Source organism: Argiope bruennichi, chromosome 10 (assembly GCF_947563725.1).
Source record: "Argiope bruennichi chromosome 10, qqArgBrue1.1, whole genome shotgun sequence".
Classification (NCBI taxonomy): domain Eukaryota; kingdom Metazoa; phylum Arthropoda; class Arachnida; order Araneae; family Araneidae; genus Argiope; species Argiope bruennichi.
In genome coordinates this window covers 14,801,978-14,822,798 of record NC_079160.1, presented here as the reverse complement: position 1 = coordinate 14,822,798, position 20,821 = coordinate 14,801,978, and the positions used below count along the sequence as shown (strand labels likewise).

Here is a 20,821-nt window from a genome sequence, read left to right as displayed (position 1 = left end):
TATTTTTATTTTTTTAAATATTATACTTTGTTCTAATTCTAATGTTATCACGAATTATTCTACTGATAATACTTCCAAAAATTAATTTTTCTACTCTAAATTTCTCAAAAGAATTAACAGAGTTTTTTAAGTAATGACCTTGCGCATGTACAGAAATGGCCCCTATTCATAGCGTATTGCTTTTAGACTAGAAATTATCGCATGCCAAACAGTAATCCTTTAAATGAACTTGAAAACTTATTTCTCCTGAAGTTTCGAAGGTTGTGTGATCTGCTGTATTGAGTGACGTGCTTGTTTGGAACGTTTTGCACATCTTCGGTTCGAATCTGGGAGAAGAATTATAGTTTTTCAAATTTTCTTTCTTCTTTTTGAATTTTTATATGTTATACTTCGTTCTAATTTTAAGGTTATCACGAATTGGTCTGCTGATAATACATCCCAAAATCATTTTTTTTTCTGAAATTATCAAAAGAATTAACACAATTTTTTTAATTCCTCACCCTGCGCATGCGCAGAAATATCCGCTATTTATAGCATTGTGCTTATAAACCAGAAATCATCGCATGTCAAACAATAATCTTTTAAACAAACTAGAAAGCTTCCTTCTCCTTTAATTTAGAAGGATGTGTTGTGGTCTGCTGCATTCTGCCTTGGTCCCAGTGATGGCAGTATGATGGTCTGAAGGAGACCAGAGGAACGCCTGCAACCAAACTTTCTGCGGCGTAGACACACTGGACCTACACCTTGAGTCATGGTCTGGTTAGCAATTTCCTGTGGCAGCAGGAGCACTCTCGTGGTTATCCCAAACAGTTTGACTGCAAATTTGTACATCAACCTGTAGTACTGCCATTCATGAATAGCGTTCAAGGGGTAGTTTTCCTACAGGATAACGGTCGCCCTCGTACTGCTGTTGTAACGCAACCGCAACCTGCTCTACAGAGTGTCGCTATGTTGCCTGGGCCTGCTAGATCACCAGATCTGTCTCCAATTGAACACGTATGGGATATCATTTAACGACAAGTCCGGCATCATCCACAGCCAGCACTGACCGTCCCAGTATTGACACAACAAGTAGTACAAAAAGTATGGAACAAAGTGACATTCGTCATCTATATGACACAATGCATGCACGTTTGCAGGCTAGCATTCGAAATTCTGATGGATACACCGGCTATTAATGCAACAGCATCTCACATTTTAAATGCAATTTCGTGAGCTTAAATTAACCGGTAACCTCGAAAATTTAATAAATTAGACGTTAACTAAAGAAATGCATTGTCCAAATTTCATTGCTCTGCAATAATTTTTTCTTGGTGTTGGGATTTTTTTTCCGTTACTGTAGATAGGTAAATGAGTTTTTGTAAATTTTTTTTGCACCAAAATGAAATAATATTCTAATTTTGAGGTTATTTTTATCATTGGTATACTGGTATACTTTTCGTATTGGTATACTTTTTATCATTGGATTTTTTTTTTTTTTTTTTTTTTGTCTTTTTATCAGTAATTGAAAATAATAATTCACCAAGTAAAATGGATGAAATCTGGTGCATATTCTTGACATCAAAATTTCAGAGCATATCAATGTGTGGATAGAACTGATCAATGGGGTAAAATGCATTCTTATTCTCTCTATTATACAACGCAATTAAATTTATTATATTACATAAAACATGAGAAGGAGAGGACACTCTTTCACTGATATTTTTTTCAGATGAACATCGTTACAACTTTTTTCCAACATAATATTATACACATGATAAAGAATGGAATATTTTGTTGAAACGAAACAGGCAAAATATTAAATTTATCTTTTATTTTGCACATGATAAGCTTTATAAAAATACAACAAAAATAAGTAAAAATAGTAATATTTATCACATATTGATATCATAAATAAAAACAATTTTTTAATACGAACTACAGCATACAAAATAAATAATACAAGTAAAAGTTTTCCTCCGTTCCAACGAAAATTTGAAATAAAATAATTATTTACATTTTCCATAATTTATTTCTATCTAATATCATGGTAGTTAAAATAAATTTGGAAGTGAAATCAAAACTTTTTTTTTATTATTTATCGAATTAAATTTTCAGGTTGCTCAGACATTTGCTTCTCTGAAGCAGTAAACATCTGACAATTCTGATCTGATAAATAAGATTTCAGTTTCTTGATCAATTTATAATATTTTTCTAGTCAAGAATCAAAAAAAAAAAAAAAAAGAAAAGAAAAGAAAAAAGAAAACTGTTACAGAAAGGAAATTCTTTAAAAAAATTGAGCAGAAAAAAAATGAGAATTCTATTGTAGAATGCACTAAATAATTATAAAAAGGTATTCAAATTTCAAAGAATAGGATAAAACGCTTCAGATCAATCAATGAAAAAAAAATAAGAAGAATACAAACTGAATAAAAAGATTTGGTCAAACTTATGTGATTTCCCATTAATATCTACACAAGCTCAGTGATTATAAAAAATTATTTGCAACAGCATCCTTTTAGATGAACAATATCAAAGAATAAATTTTGATGAGCATCATAATCGAAATATTTATTCTATTCTTAGTGCCATACAATTTGTCAATATCTTATTTAAGGGAAATGTACACAATATTCTTAAAATATAAAAGATATTTCCTTTTTTCCTTCTTTTTTTTTTTTTTTTTTTTTTTAACAGAAATATGGTTATAGATTCTGAAATTAAAATGAAAGAAAAAAAAAAGAGTTTCTCATAATGTAGGAGATATTCCTCTAAACTCTTCATCAATAATTTATAAGCTGTATCAATTTCAAATTATTAAAGTAAGTTACCACGTGACACCGATGGATAGAGCAATTTTTTTCAAACAACACTAATATGAAATATAAAATAATACAAGATATTCTTCAAAACTGATACGATATCTTTTTGATACAAAAAAAAAAAAAAAAAATCAGAACATCGAAGATCACTTTAAAAATATCACAATATCCTCTTGTTACAGCAATTACATTTGCTGAGAGGTAGAGAAGTATATAAAACGGAGCGCGAGTCGAGGATTGCAATAATTGCTTATGTATTGAACTTGGTATAATTTTTTTATCTTATTTCTCTTTACTGATGTTCGCATCAGTAAGGAGCAAAATGCAGCCAAATTTGATAAATTTTGATTCAAGTTGGCCAAAAATTTCTGATATCATGTAATTTACTTATGTTACATCCATTATTTTATAAGAACCGGGTTATAATAGAGTGTCTCAAATTTTAACCTGCGAGCACAAATTCATTGGCTTATATTTCTAATTCAGATCTAAAACAGAAAGAATAAATAAATAAAAATATTTTTTAGTTATTTACATATTTGATATTGTATTACAGTGGAATGCTTTTAATTATTCCCTACATTTTAATCGTTAATTTATAATTCTTTATTACATATTATAGATAGCAACACGCACATAAATTCAAGACTTAATTAAATTAATCGATTAATTGATAATTAATCTCTTAAAATATTAATACAAATATGGTCTCGAAGAAGAAACAAATCAGAAACAATTTCAAAACTCTAAAATATCAGGAAATGTTTGAAAAATTGATTTAGAAATTCCATCTTCACGAATATGAAACAAATCAAGTTAACATGAAACAAATCATCAAATAAAGATTGTAAAAGTGCAAGCTCAGAAATATTTCAAAACTACTACAGCACAGATTATACTGTAAAACAGTATAATTTCATCATTTAATCGTCAACAGCTTATTAACCCCTTGCGTTTCGATATTATTTTGAAAATTTTTGCAAAAACACCATTTAATTTGGGTTAGTCAAAGTCTAATATAAAATTTTAGAAACAAAACAATGATTTTTTTTTCTAGTTTTCTCAGATGGTAAAACTTTGTACACCTTTATTCATGCCCTGCATACTTTAAATTGCATGACAAGAATAGCACGTCAAAGAGCAGTCGGTCATTAAAAACTCATGACGAGTATAGCTCGTCACTGTAGCGAAAGGGGTTAAAAGACAATTTTATTTTTTTATAAGCATTTTCGCTTGAAGCATCACTTTTGGAAATCATCTCTTCTCGAAGCGCAGTCGTAAAGGCGCGACATTTTTGGTGGTGAGGTTAGGCTGCACTAGAACTCTGTCTCTGGGATCCAACGAAATGACATGAAACCTTCTCAGAATGTTGGCGAGAACAGTCTTTTCTTCCATCAGTGCAAATTTCTGCCCTAAATTGAAAAAGAAATTCAAACATGAATAGGTGGAAAATGTATACAGTATTTTAATATTCTCAGATAAAACTTCAGGAGAGAAACAAAATCGGAAAAAATGAAAAAAAAACAAACAAACATTAATAAGCATGTTAAAATGTTACTGAAATTAATCATTTTAGAACAATTAGAAACAATTCATCCCAGTTCAACTTCTTAAGCAGTAGATCTCTAAGCCAAATGGGTTCACGAACAAGGTCTTTTATATTCATGTGAATAAAATTTCAGCCTTAATACATATTATAAATTTTTACCTTCCTTTTTTTTTATCACAATTTATCTATATATTTCTGAATTCCGAATAATAAAGTTACGTTATCTTCATGATTTTTTCTGGCATTGAAAATATCGAAGAACATCGAGGAAATATCGTACAATATCTTGTGCTAAGAGGAAATTCTCTAATCAAGAAGTAATTCCTCACATCTAATCACTGAATCTATTTCGCCAGTTTTATTTTTCATTTTGTATTTAAACTTACAACTCCTGGTGTCATCAATGCTCGTTTACTATTCCCAAATACAGGCACATAAATGTGTGTCTGTATTTGGAAATATGTATTTATATGCAATGTAATGTTTATTATTTTGCATGTAACGGCAATTTTACTTATTTATATTCAATGCAATGTTTCAATTTACAAATTCAGTGAGTATCATTGTTTACAAATATTTGTCTATCCGAAAGCACATGTAAATGGGATTTCAATTAGTTACACATGGAAGAAATCTTACGAAAATGAAATTATAATCCTATATTTTTAGGTTTTTTTTTAAACAGAATTCGAAATAATATATTAAAAAAATAATGGAAGCTATAATGGATGTTTTCTCCAACTGTAATCTGTCCACAGTCTATTGCTTTGTTGTTTGTCTAATCACAATATCTTGATTCACTATTAATTCTATGATTAATGCAGTTGCCGTTTTCCTTAACTAATAACAATGATTCAAAATTGATATTCTACTACCCGAAATTTAATGTAATACGCATCTAGAATATGTTTCTCTAGCATATTGAATGCAGCGATTTTTTTAAAAAAGAAATCCATTTAGTAAATATTCTTTTATGATATATTCACTCGCATCAATCTCAAGTTTATTCTTTTTATACTAATGTCACTAATAATTAACTACTAATACTACTGTACTGATACTATTTAATACTACTGTCATTAATTAATTTTTATACTACTTTTCTTTTCGTCCTGCTTCCTAATTACTCATTTTAAGTTGCTGGCGTCCTGGCTTAGGGATAGTGCATCTTCCCCGTGATCTGGGTCCCGGGTTTGAGTCCTGGTTCGGGGCAAGGTTGTCCTTTACCCTGTGTTCCATCTGTGAGGTATGTGAAAGAACCCCCCCCCCCTCCATCCCTGTAAAAGGGGTTGTGCAAGCGAGTGTGTGAGTGTCATCTTCATATAAGCAAGAAGTCAGACTTCTTCCCTCGGGTACTCAGGGGCCTTTACCCTCAGAAGGGTAAAGGCCCCTGAGGTAAATGAGGCCTAAGGTAAAATCGCTGCATTCAATATGCTAAAGAAATATATTCTAGATGCGTATTACATGAAATTTCAGGTAGTTGAATATCAATTTTGAATCATTGTTACAAGTTAAGGAAAGGCTCCTCTCCGCCAATGGGCTTGTCTATGGCAAGTGCAATAAGTAACAGCAACAACAACAGATTTTATGTTTCATTTCAATTCATAATCATTATCATTTCGAGTTTCTTTCCTTTTAGACAGTATGCATTCATTTTAGACAGTGTGTGTGTGTGTGTGTGTGTGTGTGTGTGTGTGTGTGTGTGTGTGTGTGTGTGTGTGTGTGTGTGTGTGTGTGTGTGTGTGTGTGTAATATAAAAAAATTATTGCAAATACAGGCATATAAAAAATAATCATCATTGCATAAATTTCAGTTTTTACAAAATTCGTATTTTTCAGTCATATAGGGGAAAATTAAATCCATCAAACATAAAAGTGAAAACCAACGTTAAGTAATCCGAATTAATTAATTAATAGCTAGATACAAAAGCAAACAAGCTGTTTGTCAAAAACGGTTAGTTTATATTATGATAAAACATGAGATATTACATGATTACACACCTGAAATTAGAATAAAAAGATAAAATATAAAAGGGTATTTCCTTTATCCCTTTATTTTAACCACTACAGCAATGGCGGATCTCCACCTATGCAGCTGCCAAGGGCTGCTGGACCAGCGAGAAAATAGGCCATAAGCAAGTCAGGTCCAAAATGTTATTCGTTTAATAGACAAATAAATTTGTAAAAAAATACAAAGTATATGGATTATAAAATATTAGGATAATAATAACACTTCGTAAAATATAATTGGCCAGGTTAGATAGAGCAATATAGAACAATTATATTTACCTTCCCAATTATATTATGTCTACTTAATTATAATATTTATGAATAGCATTTAACGCTATGAGTCTAGTTAGATAATGTTGTGTACAAGCATGGATACTGGATAATTGTGAGTCATAATAAATAAATAAAAATATCTATCATTTCACAAAATTACTAAAATAAAATAAATTAAAATAAAATAAATCTTCAATATGCTGAATTAAGTTGACAAAATAATAAGTTGAGATTTGATGTAACAAGTTTAGTAAAAGAAGGGCCTTGTATTGTACACTGACTAAGTCGGCAAAATATCTGATTCATCCCCCCCCCTCCATACACACGCTGAGTATATATGAGTAATATTCATATTTGAGTTGCCTTGCGGCTATTGAGAAATCTCTTAAAAATGCCGGCACCTATGCAGTTTCTCGGTCCCGCCGAGAATGGAACGTAGGAGTACGGATGTCTTCCCGCACTGTTCTCTGCAAAAAATCGCTCCGGATTAAACTTCTCCGGCTCGGGAAAGGACTCCGGATCTTGATGCAATTCCATGGGCAGAATGATGCATATACTGCCTCTGTGAACCATGTGACCCGCTGGAATAGAAGAGGGAGTAGTAATGGAATGTTATGACGCAAGAATCTAACAAAAAAAAAAAAAAAAAAAATTCGCAAAAACACCATTTAGATATTTTGCCTCTTATGTATGAAAACCGGCAATCTATAGAATACCTAGGTATTTTATAGAATACAGAAAACTAATCAGCAATGCACGGTATATCAAACATTTGAGTTCACATTCACATTTCCTAGGTATTCTATATTATGCTAAATAAAAAACTAGCCAAACATGAAATGCTTTGCCGAATAAGTTAAGAAGGGTCTGATTAAAAAATATGAATGATATAGTTGAAGGTAGATTAAACCAATGTAAGGATGACATTCTTAGCAAAGACACTTCCGTTTCTGCTAATGAGTGTCTTTGTTTAAAGAAAATTATAGAAAATGAATGCATGTAGAAAGTGTCGTCGAAACATTTCATCATTTTCTAATGCTATGTTAGTAAAGATGCTCGAATGGGTATTTTATGCATTCTTGTGTTTCCTAACTAATAAACTTTTAAAATAATAGACTTATGTATCATGGCTTTTCATACTTCGGCTAAATAATATTTGTCCTTCTATAGAATGCCTAAATATTATATGCAATGCCGAATGTAATATATAATAATTCTTACATTTCAATATAACATTACATTCAATTCTTACATTTCAATATATGCCTATAAGTATTCGGCATTCTATAAAATACCTAGGTATTCTATAGAATCCCAGCATTTCAAACAGTTCCAGTAACAAATAAATTAAGGAATCATTAGTAATTGTTTTCTGCATTCATTACTTCAAAGAAAGATATAATAATATAATCGCTTGCAAAAATGTTAAGCTCAAATTTCGTTGCCATAGTTCGTCGCTAAATTCAAACAAATCTGAAAAATTTAAAAGGTATTTACATAATCAACTTTTCATTTTGGTAAGATCATTAAGAAAATTCTGTATTTCTATGACTCCTGCATAAAGTATTTTCCATAGTTTGTCGCTAAATTCAGACAAATCTGAAAAACGAATCTAGAAATTCAAACTTAGAATTATAAAAATCTCTGTCAAAGTTATCGTTAAATATTTTCATTCAGAAATTTTTAGAAGGAGTAAAGATAATCTGTAAGCAATTAAGATAAATTCATTTTCATAGCTCATGATCTGCAATTAATCAATAATCGATGTACATTTCACACACTGACAATTTCCCTTTCATTAGCGTTAAATGAAACAATTAGACAGTTTATTAATTCGGAAAAAACTATAATTGTAGTAGTCTTAACACCCTTTTCTTTTATTTGGTTCGGATTACGGACTCATCCACGTAACAGGAACAAAAAGGAAAGTATTTTTAAAAAAACTGTGAAACTTCTAAATATACTTTCTAATAAAATTTTAAAAACAATTTTCATAAATACAAACAATCTAAAAATTGGATTTTAAGTTTTTAATATTTATATTCAATGTAATTGAAAAGCATAATCTACTCACATTCCACCTTACCCAAAATGTAAATTCTAAGTCGATTAAGAGGAAATTATTTTATAATTTTACCATACACATTTCTGAATTTTACACTGGGAATTTTTCATTGTATTTTAGTTTTCCATAAACCAAGTTTCCATTAAACCACTATGGAGAATTTTAAATATCCATTAGGTGTATTGTTTATTTAAGTGAAAGAACGATTTTAAAAAATATATATAATCTATACTTATAATAAAGCTCAATGTGTGTGTGTGTGTGTGTGTGTGTGTGTGTGTGTGTGTGTTGGCGCTCTACAGGCCAGACCGTTTGACATACAGCTACCAAATTTGGTACATGTATACCTTGGAGGTTGGGAATGTGCACCTGGGGTTTCTTTTTTCGAATTTTTAATTAGAATTTTAATTATTAATTAAAAACTAACTTTCCCGCCAAAAAAATCTTCCATTTTCCCCACCGCCAACTTTTTCGCCAAAAAAATCTTCCATTATCCCCAGCGCCAAACGAGTAAGGCTTCAGTTTTTTTTTCTCCCAACAGTAATGAGGCTAGGGTTAAAATTTTTCGGCGGATTATTTCAATCGGTTCTGTTTATTTTCTTAATGTTTGATGCATTTAAAATTAAACATTGTTAATGAATCAATCTTTCAGATTCATTCTGAAGTACTTTTGAATTAAAATAAAACAGAATAAAGGAAATTAAAAATTTCTAATCCGCATAGCGTTACCCCAACTGGCGTAGAAAAAAATCACGTATTTGCGTTACGTAACCGGCGAAGAAAATTCACGCATGCGCATTCTGTTCTGATTGTTGCCATGACAACGTTATCAATGGATGATTTAAATTATTTTTGGGTTAGTTGCATGCTTTTGTAAGTAAATTGTATTTATGTTAGTTATATATTTTTTGTATATGCTTATAGTTTTAAGTACATCGTTTTTTAAGTAGTTTTTTTAAAACCTGTTTTCAACCGTTTATTTTAAACGATTCGTTTTATTTTCTTAGTGTTTCATGCATTTAAATTTAAACATTGTTAATTAATCGATCTGCTCATAATGAATCTAAGAAAATTTTGTTGACCAACTCTTGAGATATTACATAAATTTAAAATATTCTTTAGTGCCCATAAAGTTTAAACGCTGAGTGACTCTATTTTCAGTAATCAGATTATAAAAAAATTCTTTGTTTCAGTAAAAAATATTATTATATTAATTGCAGATTAATTCTTTCCACTTTAATTTAAAGCATAAATTCTACGGGTGCTAACAGAAAATGAGAGAGATACATATTACGTTATGACTGAAGGCCTTTATAATATTATGAGTGAATTGTATGACTACCAAAATTTGAAGTTTTAAAATATTTTGATAAAGAAGCTATTAAAATAGGAATTGCATGAAATATTTAAATATAAAAATTTTAACGAACATTAAGATTGGCGAACCGGCTGGTCGACAAATTCTTGAGATATTACATAAATTAAGATATTTTTTAGTTCCCATAAGGTTTAAATGCTCGGTAACTCTGTTTTCGTTAATCATGTTATTAAAAAAATTAACATTTATTGACGAACACGAACACACTGATATTCACCGTTACTCTGATTAGATGTTATAAAATCTGAATAGATAAACATAAACGAGTAAACAGCTGTGCGCCGGTTTCTATGGCAACACAGCTGGAAAGGGAAAAGAAGTTTCTAACACAGAACATCTGCTTTACACAATTTTATAGAATAACTTTTCCCCTTTTTCGTTTCATTTTTTAAAAAAAATTACCTATTTAATAAGAACACCTGCTTTACCCAATTTTTTAGAATAGTTTTTTTCCCCTCTTCGCTTGCTTTAAAAACATCTATACTTATATATAAAGTTCAATGTGTGTGTGTGTGTGTGTGTGTTGGCGCTCCACAGAAAAGACCATTTGACCTACAGCTACCAAATTTGGTACATGTATCTTAGAGGTCGGGAATGTGCACCTGGGGTCATTTTTTTTAATTTTAATTATTAATTAAAAGCTAACTTTCTCGACAAAAAATTATTCATTTTCCCTACCACCAAATGAGTAAGAGTTCAGTTTTTTTTCCCAACAGTAATGAGGCTAGGCTTAAGATTTTTCGGCTGATTATTTCAAAGGATTCTGTTTATTTTCGCAATGTTTGATGCATTTAAAATTAAACATTGTTAATTAATTGATCTTTCAGATTAATTCTGAAATACTTTTGAATTAAAATAAAACAGAATAAAGGAAATAAAAATTTCTAATCTGCATAGCGTTACCCCAACTGGCTTAGAAAAACTCACGCATTTGCGTTACCGTAACTAGCGTTGTAAATTCACGCATGCGCATTGTGTTCTGATTGTTGACATGACAACCAATATCAACGGACGATTTAAATTATTTTTAGATTAGTTGCATGCTTTTGTAATTAAAGTGTATTTATGTTAGTTATATATTTTTTGTGTATGCTTATAGTTTTAAGACCATCGACTTTTAAGTAGTTTTTTTTAACCTGTTTTCAACCGATTATTTTAAACGATTCGTTTTATTATTTTTTTTTTTTTAGTGTTTGATGCATTTAAAATTAAACATTGTTAATGAATCAATCTGGTCATGATGAATCTGAGAAAATTTTGTTGACAAATTTTTGAAATATTATATAAATTAAGAAAGATATTCTTTAGTGCCCATAAAGTTTAAACACTCAGTGACTGTTTTCAATAATCATATTACAAAAAAAAAATATTTTGTTTCGGTAAAAAATATTATTATATTAATTGCAGATTAATCCGTTCCACTTTAATTTAAAGTATGAATTCTATGGGAGCGAACAGAAAATGAGAGAGATACATATTACGTTATGACTGAAGGCGTTTATAATATTATAAGTGAATTATATGCCTATCAAAATTTGAAGTTTTAAAATATTTTGATGAAGAAGCTATTAAAGTAGGAACTGCATAAAATATTTAATTATGAAAATTTTAACGAACATTAAGATTGGCGAAGCGGCTGGTCGCCAAAGGCGGCTAGTGGATAATAAATGTAGTTCACAAAAGTGAAAATCAAGCTTTATTTTATTAAAAAGTTCTCATAATTTGGAGGTTTACTGAAAAGCAAATATGAACATATCGGTAGACTGATTAAATAGAACGACGTTAATTCCATTTTCAAAATCGCAAGGAATACAAAAAAAAAAAAAAAAAAAAAAAAATGCACATATGCTCTAAAAGAATTAATCAAATAGAAGTAAAAACTAAGTCGCACAAATAGAAAAATATTCAGTTTATTGTACTTAATGTTATGTCAAGAAAGAAAACAATTGTATTAATGTTATGAGCTAACATTAACATTTACATCTCGCACACAAAACTGAGTCAAGATATTTCCGCTGTCGCCTTTTAATACTGGTAGAGCGTTTTAAAAAAATACTGGCATTTATATGAATCAGTTTTATCTTTTTGATTCCCAAGAAAGATTTACCATAAATTACTGCAACTTTCGCTTTTATTTTGAGGTTTTGCTAATTATAAACGCTTTTAAAATTATCTTTAATTGCATTTAATCACAGATTCGCAAATGAAGTCAGAACTATACTAAGATGATAACTTACTAAAAACGGAAAATAATTGAAAACACATAAATGAAATTCTAATTTATACAAAAGTAATATTAACGACCATAAGAATAGATATTTTAAATTTCTTACAAATAGTTATAAAATTTATAAAAATGCTTTGTTTGCAAAATTCATTGCATGAAACGACTCACCAACTTGAAAAGATTCATTGCATTCTCTTCCTATAATTGGAACTGACGGATACAAACGAAGAGTTTCCTGTTTAAAAAATAGTAGAAATCATTTACATATGCATATAGAAACTATGCGATATAAAAATTTCATATTTTCCAAACATAGAGTTAAGTATTACAATACAAAGTATATCAGTTAAAATGAAATGAAAAGAGAAGATACTTTAGTTATGAAATTTTGTTTCAACTTTTATTTATTACCAAAATATTTATTTACGTTTTAAGTACTATTCATTAAAAAAGGCCAATAATACAAAGGTTTATATTCGATATATAATAAAAATAACGTACTCATATTTATTTCATCATTATTTAGAAATGTAGTAAATGGTTCAGGGAATAAAAATTTATTATATCAGCTTTTTGCAGATAATAAATACCTGAAATACCTGCTTCACTCTTGCTTATTTATAAACAGGGTGATCGGTAAAGTCTTTATAAGGCCTTTAAATTCAAAACGACATCTCGTATAACAAGTCGACTAAGTTACAAAAAATAAATGAGATTGGCCAAAAAATTCTTATTAGAAATATTTGCGATTTTTATTAAGCGCTTTTATTATGGTATAGCTGTATTTTCCTAATTAGACTTTTTGACTTATCTCCTTTATTTTTTGTTATTATTTATTTATTTATTGTCAATTTCCTTATTCCGCTGCTGGGGGCTCTGTAACCTGTCTCAAATAATTCAGCATTATTAAAGGTGCTGGTTATTTCCCTGGGTATATGAGATTCCTTTTAGAATTTGAAGGGCTTAAGAGGACGTCACCGATCACCATGTATAAGGATTAATGGAATTAACATGTGAAGTAATGATAATTGTGGCTTTTAAGATATTCAAATCACCACTGTGTAGCAAAGATGCACAAGACTACAGACATCAGCTTTGATTAGCATATATTATTCTATAATAAATATCTGGAAGATATGGCTCTCATCCCAATGAACAAACCCATTTACAGCAACAAGTGTGGATTGTTTGACACAAGAATATGGCATATCCCTTACTGAGAAATATTATTTATAAATATATCACTGAATAGATACTCACCCCACGCAAAAAGATGCATGACAAGTGCTAACATAGAGTATGGACATCGCATTAACTAAACTACGTGTTAATGTTAATAATCCCGTTTTATTTTCGTAGCACTGTTGTTTAAGTGTACTAATATTAATTTACAAGTCAAGTAAGAGGGATCTAGAAGAAGTGTGATACAACAGGTTGCAATGAACATTTGTAGTTGCAATGAACATTTGTATTATAATCAACTTTATTACTGAAGATTGTCATAGATTTCATTAAACAGAAAAAAAAAATGTTCTAATCGTTTCAGTCTTCATGGAACTTCTAATAGGAACAGAAATAGACAGTAGAATAATGATGATTATATATCGTTTATAAATTAATACCTGTAAAAATAATACAAGAATTAAATTATGAATGATATTGTTTACAGTGATAATTTTCATTTGGAGGATATCATTATCTGCATTCAAATCAGGAAAAAAAAACCGATGAGTAATTCGGCTTAAAAGAATTAAGTGAGGAATGGATTAATCTTGACAAGCTAGCCTAAGGAAAAGTCCTAAGCTTAAAATCTAAATTAAAGCTGAAAGCCTCATAAATTATATCTAAACTAAAGGGAGTGCTCGCCTCAAAGTTTTCTATGATAAACGTATTATCCCATTGGCTTACAATAGTTACGAAACATTTACTTTGGCATGGATTTAGTACTTTTCCTAAATTTATTGTGTGATCCTTGGCGAAAATTTTGGCAATAAATTCATGACATGCGGCTAATAATATCCGAAAGTAGAATTTGTGTTTTTAGGCGCGATTTACCCAACCGATTGAAACAAAAATTTGATACAAAATGATACTTATTTTCACAAAATAACGCAATAAATTTGATATATTTAAGTCATTGCGTTTCTAAATTATCGCGTTCACATGTTTCTGAAAGTAAAGACCGACAGCACTGTTCAATCCTTTGTGGGATTTGGCCCAAAATTTGATAGGTTTCTAGACTATAGATGTTAAATCTGTGTACCGTATTTCATTCATGTAGCATTCTTCGTTTTGTAGTTATGGTGTTAACTTATATTGGAATAGCTCGACAGACGGACTTCCTCTGAGTGGATTTCGTTCAAAATTTGATAGAGATTTGCAAATTTGGCGAGAAGACCATATACCAAATTTCATCTGTCTAACTTCAAAGAAATTTGGAGTTATCTTTGTCACAGACGGATATTTTGATCGACTCCTTGTTGAATTCCCTTCATGATTTGATAGGTTGAGTGAGCACCGTATTTTATTAATCTAGTTATCGTGTTGCTATATATTCGAACAGCCGAACCTCTCTGTAATCCCTATATTCTTCAACACAGATATTGCTCAAAATTTGATAGAAATCTACAAATTTGATGCATACACCAAATTTTATCAATCTAGCTCAAAGCGTTTTTGAGTTATCTTTTTCACAGACAAAAAAGGAAAGGAAAACTAAGGAATAAATCAATTAGTCTCTCTTTGATAAAAAAAAATAATTTCTTTGCATTCATAATATCTTTCAGATCAGAACTTTTTCTTACTTTAATAATACATTCGAGGTATTTCATATTCGATAGGTCTTCCCGAGTGATTTCTCTCTCGAGATCTTTCTGAAAAATATCGTCCATTTCCTCGTGAGCGACTTTTTGGATTTCGGGATGAAGTCCCAGGAGATACAGCGTCCAGCTAAGAGCCATCGCTGTAGTGTCGTGACCCTTTGTGAAATGAAAGGTATTTGAGGACACATCATTGAAAGAAAATAAAGTACACTTAATAGAAATAAAATAATAGGATGTTTTACTAGCAATTTTAATGTGCCTATGGATCATTTCATATTCATATGGTAAGCGTAAAATGAGCAACATGTTTGAATTTGCAATTAATCTTGCATCTTCTCCGGAAAGAAAGGACGTGACGTCACATCAAGTTTTAACGCAGCATGTTTTTCAAGAGGCAATAAATAAAAAGACATGAACTGAGGTCATTTAAACCACAAACTGGCTCTTCCGACCCACGGGAAGACAGATGGCGAAACTTGAGTCATCGGACCGCCGCAACAGCAACACTGGCGAGAATTGTGATTAAGTCCAAAGGGCCATCACCGGCAGCGGTACAACCCTTCCCTAGGGAAGTACGTCCCATCATCGATGGAAGGAGCAAGACCCTCACCCTTTCGTGCATCCACAAAGGTGGCGGGAACCAGCCACCAAGCCGAAAGCTTCTCATTCTCAATTACGAGGTGCCTCCCCGTGGAACATAGATCATTTAAAAGAAAACGATGATAAAACTAAATAAATATTCAACAAATTGATTGGCATAGTATTTGCAGGGTAACTGAGATAAAACAAATTTTTGTACAAAACATGCTGATAAGATTTGATATTAATTATAAATAAAATGCACGAGTTGTAAAAGATCTGCTTTAGGCAAATATTATTTAAACCGCAAAATAGTAATCCATGCACAGATGATACAGGTCAAATATGTCGCGTATGTTTAAAATTTAGAATGCATTGCATACCCAACAGGAAGAAAAGGACGTCAAAACATAGAGTAAATAAGATAATTTTATAATATAGGAAGTTAAATTTTTCATGTAGGACGTCTAATCGGGTCCATTAAAAAATAAAATGTTTTTGGTTTTAGTTTAGTTTAATTATATTAACGTCCCGTTTTAAAGCAACACAAAGGATTTTTTGGGACGGACCTCGTGATTTTGAAAATCGCTGTCAGAAGACGAGGACGACATCTGAGTTGGCACCCTATTCTCCAAACTTCCCCACCTCACACACCATCGGGAGGACGTTTGGCTCTGACGGATTTTACATGCACTAGACCTGCTTACACGACGGTTCTTCGGAGGAACCAGGTCTCGTAACTGAAATCCTCCGCTTCCGCAGACGAGACCTTACCATCAAGCCTTAGCAACCTAATTTCTTTTTTTTGGGGGGGGTGGGGTATACACACAAGGTAACCAAAATAATACAAATTAATGAATATATGAGAGAACTCTTCTTCTTTCTTAGCAAAACAAATACTAGTATGTGCTGAAATGTGTGTATGTTAATTAATTTTTATAATCGATTCATTTGCTAAGTGGCCAGAATGATAGTTTTGTTTTAGGTTAGGTTCGAACTATATGTCCGATAGTTTTGTTTTTGTTAGGCTAACTATATGTCCGAATTCTTCTTTTCAGGAATAATAATATTCGCAAATAAATTGGTCAGCCATACTTCGAACATAAATGTATCCACTTCTTCCCTGATGTCTTCCTCCGAAAATGAGGGATCTTTGAGATGATGTTCTAACAGCAATTCCAGAAAAGCCTTGCGCCTTTTCCTCTGCATTGGACTACCATCTGGAGCTTTTTCTGAGACAGGACTAAGTTTACCTTTAGCAATCATTTCAGCCTTTTTGTCTCTGATCACCTATTAAATAATAATTGTAGAAATTTGATGCTTAATTTAGATGAATCTATGATGAATAATATCAGACAATACTCAGCTTAAAATTTCACAAACACCGGAGGTAAACAAATTAAATTTATCATCATACTGTAAATTTTGAAAAGTTTGGTATTCTTATTAATAACACACTTCTCTCTATTCCCGGGGCTTACTCCATTTTTCATAATTATATCGACAAGTTTCAAGTCAGAATTTTATCTATCTATACTTATAATAAAGCTCAATGTGTGTGTGTGTGTGTGTTGGCGCTCTACAGGCCAGGTCATTTGACATACAGCTATCAAATTTGGTACATGTGTACCTTAGAGGTCGGGAATGTGCACCTGGGGTCCCTTTTTTTGAAATTTTAATTAGAATTTTAATTATTAATTAAAAACTAACTTTCCCGCCAAAAGAATCTTCCATTTTCCCCACCGCCAACTTTTCCGCCAAAAAAATCTTCCATTATCCCCAGCGCCAAACGAGAAAAGCTTCCGTTGTTTTTTTCTCCCAACAGTAATGAGGCTAGGGTTAAAATTTTTCGGCGGATTATTTCAATCGGTTCTGCTTATTTTCTTAATGTTTGATGCATTTAAAATTAAACATTGTTAATGAATCAATCTTTCAGATTCATTCTGAAGTACTTTTGAATTAAAATAAAACAGAATAAAGGAAATTAAAAATTTCTAATCCGCATAGCGTTACCCCAACTGGCGTAGAAAAAAATCACGTATTTGCGTTACGTAACCGGCGAAGAAAATTCACGCATGCGCATTCTGTTCTGATTGTTGCCATGACAACATGTATATGCTTATAGTTTTAAGTACAACGTTTTTTAAGTAGTTTTTTTAAAACCTGTTTTCAACCGTTTATTTTAAACGATTCGTTTTATTTTCTTAGTGTTTGATGCATTTAAATTTAAACATTGTTAATGAATCGATCTGCTCATAATGAATCTAAGAAAATTTTGTTGACCAACTCTTGAGATATTACATAAATTAAAAAATATATTCTTTAGTGCCAATAAAGTTTAAACACTGAGTGACTCTATTTTCAGTAATCAGATTATAAAAAAATGCTTTGTTTCAGTAAAAAATATTATTATATTAATTAAAGATAAATTCTTTCCACTTTAATTTAAAGCATAAATTCTACGGGTGCTAACAGGAAATGAGAGAGATACATATTACGTTATGACTGAAGGCCTTTATAATATTATGAATGAATTATATGATAATCAAAATTTGAAGTTTTAAAATATTTTGATGAAGAAGCTATTAAAGTAGAAATTGCATAAAATATTTAATTATTAAAATTTTAACGAACATTAAGATTGGCGAACCGGCTGGTCGCCAAAGGCGGCTAGTACTTATAATAAAGCTCAATGTGTGTGTGTGTGTGTGTGTTGGCGCTCTACAGGCCAGGTCATTTGACATACAGCTACCAAATTTGGTACATGTATACCTTAGAGGTCGGGAATGTGCACCTGGGGTCCCTTTTTTTGAAATTTTAATTAGAATTTTAATTATTAATTAAAAACTAACTTTCCCGCCAAAAAAATCTTCCATTTTCTCCAGCGCCAACTTTTCCGCCAAAAAAATCTTCCATTTTCGCCACCGCCAAATGAGTAAGGCTTCCGGGGTTTTTTTCTCCCAACAGTAATGAGGCTAGGGTTAGTATTTTTCGGCGGATTATTTCAAACGATTCTGTTTATTTTCTTAATGTTTGATGCATTTAAAATTAAACATTGTTAATTAATCGATCCTTCAAATTCATTCTGAAGTACTTTTGAATTAAAATAAAACAGAATAAAGGAAATTAAAAATTTCTAATCCGCATAGCGTTACCCCAACTGGCGTAGAAAAAAAATCACGTATTTGCGTTACGTAACTGGCGTTGAAAATTCACGCATGCGCTTTGTGTTCTGAATTCCGCATTGTGTTGACGAATTATTATCAACGAATGCGGACTGGATTTAAATTTTTTTTTTAGGTTCGTTGCATGTTTTTGTAATTAAAATGTATTTATGTTAGTTATATATTTTTTGTATATGCTTATAGTTTTAAGTGCATCGTTTTTTAAGTAGTTTTTTTAAAACCTGTTTTAAACCGTCTATTTTAAACGATTCGTTTCATTTTCTTAGTGTTTGATGCATTTAAAAGTAAACATTGTTAATGAATCAATCTGCTCATGATGAATCTAAGAAAATTTTGTTGACAAATTCTTGAGATAATATGTAAATTGAAAAAGATATTCTTTAGTGCCCATAAAGTTTAAACGCTGAGTGACTCTATTTTCATTAATCAGATTATAAAAAAATTCTTTGTTTCGGTAAAAAGTATTATTATATTAATTGCAGATTAATTCTTTCCACTTTAATTTAAAACATAAATTCTACGGGTGCTAACAGAAAATTAGAGAGATACATATTACGTTATGACTGAAGGCCTTTATAATATTATGAGTGAATTATATGACTATCAAAATTTGAAGTTTTAAAATATTTTGATGAAGAAGCTATTAAAGTAGGAATTGCATAAAATATTTAAATATAAAAATTTTAACGAGCATTAAGATTGGCGAACCGGCTGGTCGACAAATTCTTGAGATATTACATAAATTAAGAAACATATTTTTTAGTTCCCATAAGGTTTAAATGCTCAGTTACTCTGTTTTCGTTAATCATGTTATTAAAAAAATTAACATTTATTGACGAACACGAACACTGATATTCACCGTTACTCTGATTAGATGTTATAAAATCTGAATATATAAACATAAACGTGTAAACAGCTGTGTGCCGGTTTCTATGGCAACACAGCTGGAAAGGGAAAAGAAGTTTCCGAAGAAAATTCACGCATGCGCATTGTTCTGATTGTTGTCATGACAACCACTTTCAACAGATGATTTAAATTATTTTTAGGTTAGTTACATGCTTTTGTAAGTAAATTGTATTTATGTTAGTTATATATTTTTTGTATATGCTTATAGTTTTAAGTACATCGTTTTTTAAGTAGTTTTTTTTAAACCTGTTTTCAATGATTTAAATTATTTTTAGGTTAGTTGCATGCTTTTGTAATTAAATTGTATTTATGTTAGTTATATATTTTTTTGTATATGCTTATAGTTTTAAGTACATCGTTTTTTAAGTAGTTTTTTAAAACCTGCTTTAGACCGATTATTTTAAACGATTCATTTTATTTTCTTAGTGTTTAATGCATTTAAAATGAAACATTGTTAATGAATCGATCTGCTCATGATGAATCTAAGAAAATTTTGTTGACAAATTCTTGAGATAATACGTAAATTGAAAAAGATATTCTTTAGTGCCCATAAAGTTTAAACGCTCAGTGACTCTATTATCAGTAATCATATTATTAAAAAAAATGCTTTGTTTCAGTAAAAAAATATTATTATATTAATTGCAGATGAATCATTTACACTTTAATTTAAAGCATAAATTCTACGAGGGGTAACAGAAAATGAGAGAGATACATATCACGTTATGACTGAAGGCCTTTATAATATTATGAGTGAATTATATGACTATCAAAATTTGAAGTTTTAAAATATTTTGCTGAAGAATCTATTAAAGTTGGAATTGCATAAAATATTTAATTATGAAAATTTTAACGAACATTAAGATTGGCGAACCGGCTGGTCGCCAAAGGCGGCTAGTTAATTAATATTTGAAGTAACCGGATCATAAAAATAAGCCTTTTTAGTTTAACATTAAAATAGACTTTATGATTAAATTATAAAACGAATATTCAGCAAACATTTATTCATGATATTTACAACATTGATGAA

General features: G+C 30.5%; 1 protein-coding gene across 1 annotated transcript in view; it reads right to left on the bottom strand.

Moving 5' to 3' along the window:
- Positions 1-2,677: 2,677 nt before the first annotated feature.
- Positions 2,678-20,821, bottom strand: part of LOC129987995 (cytochrome P450 4C1-like) — a 39,576-nt gene continuing 21,432 nt past the window's right edge. Inside the window, exons 8-12 of the mRNA XM_056096060.1 lie at positions 16,799-16,993; positions 15,107-15,280; positions 12,471-12,537; positions 7,034-7,213; positions 2,678-4,213 (exon numbers count right to left, since the gene is read on the bottom strand). Of these exons, the coding sequence (XP_055952035.1) occupies positions 4,056-4,213; positions 7,034-7,213; positions 12,471-12,537; positions 15,107-15,280; positions 16,799-16,993 (774 nt within the window). The 3' untranslated portion in view covers positions 2,678-4,055. The remainder of the gene's footprint in view (positions 4,214-7,033; positions 7,214-12,470; positions 12,538-15,106; positions 15,281-16,798; positions 16,994-20,821) is intronic.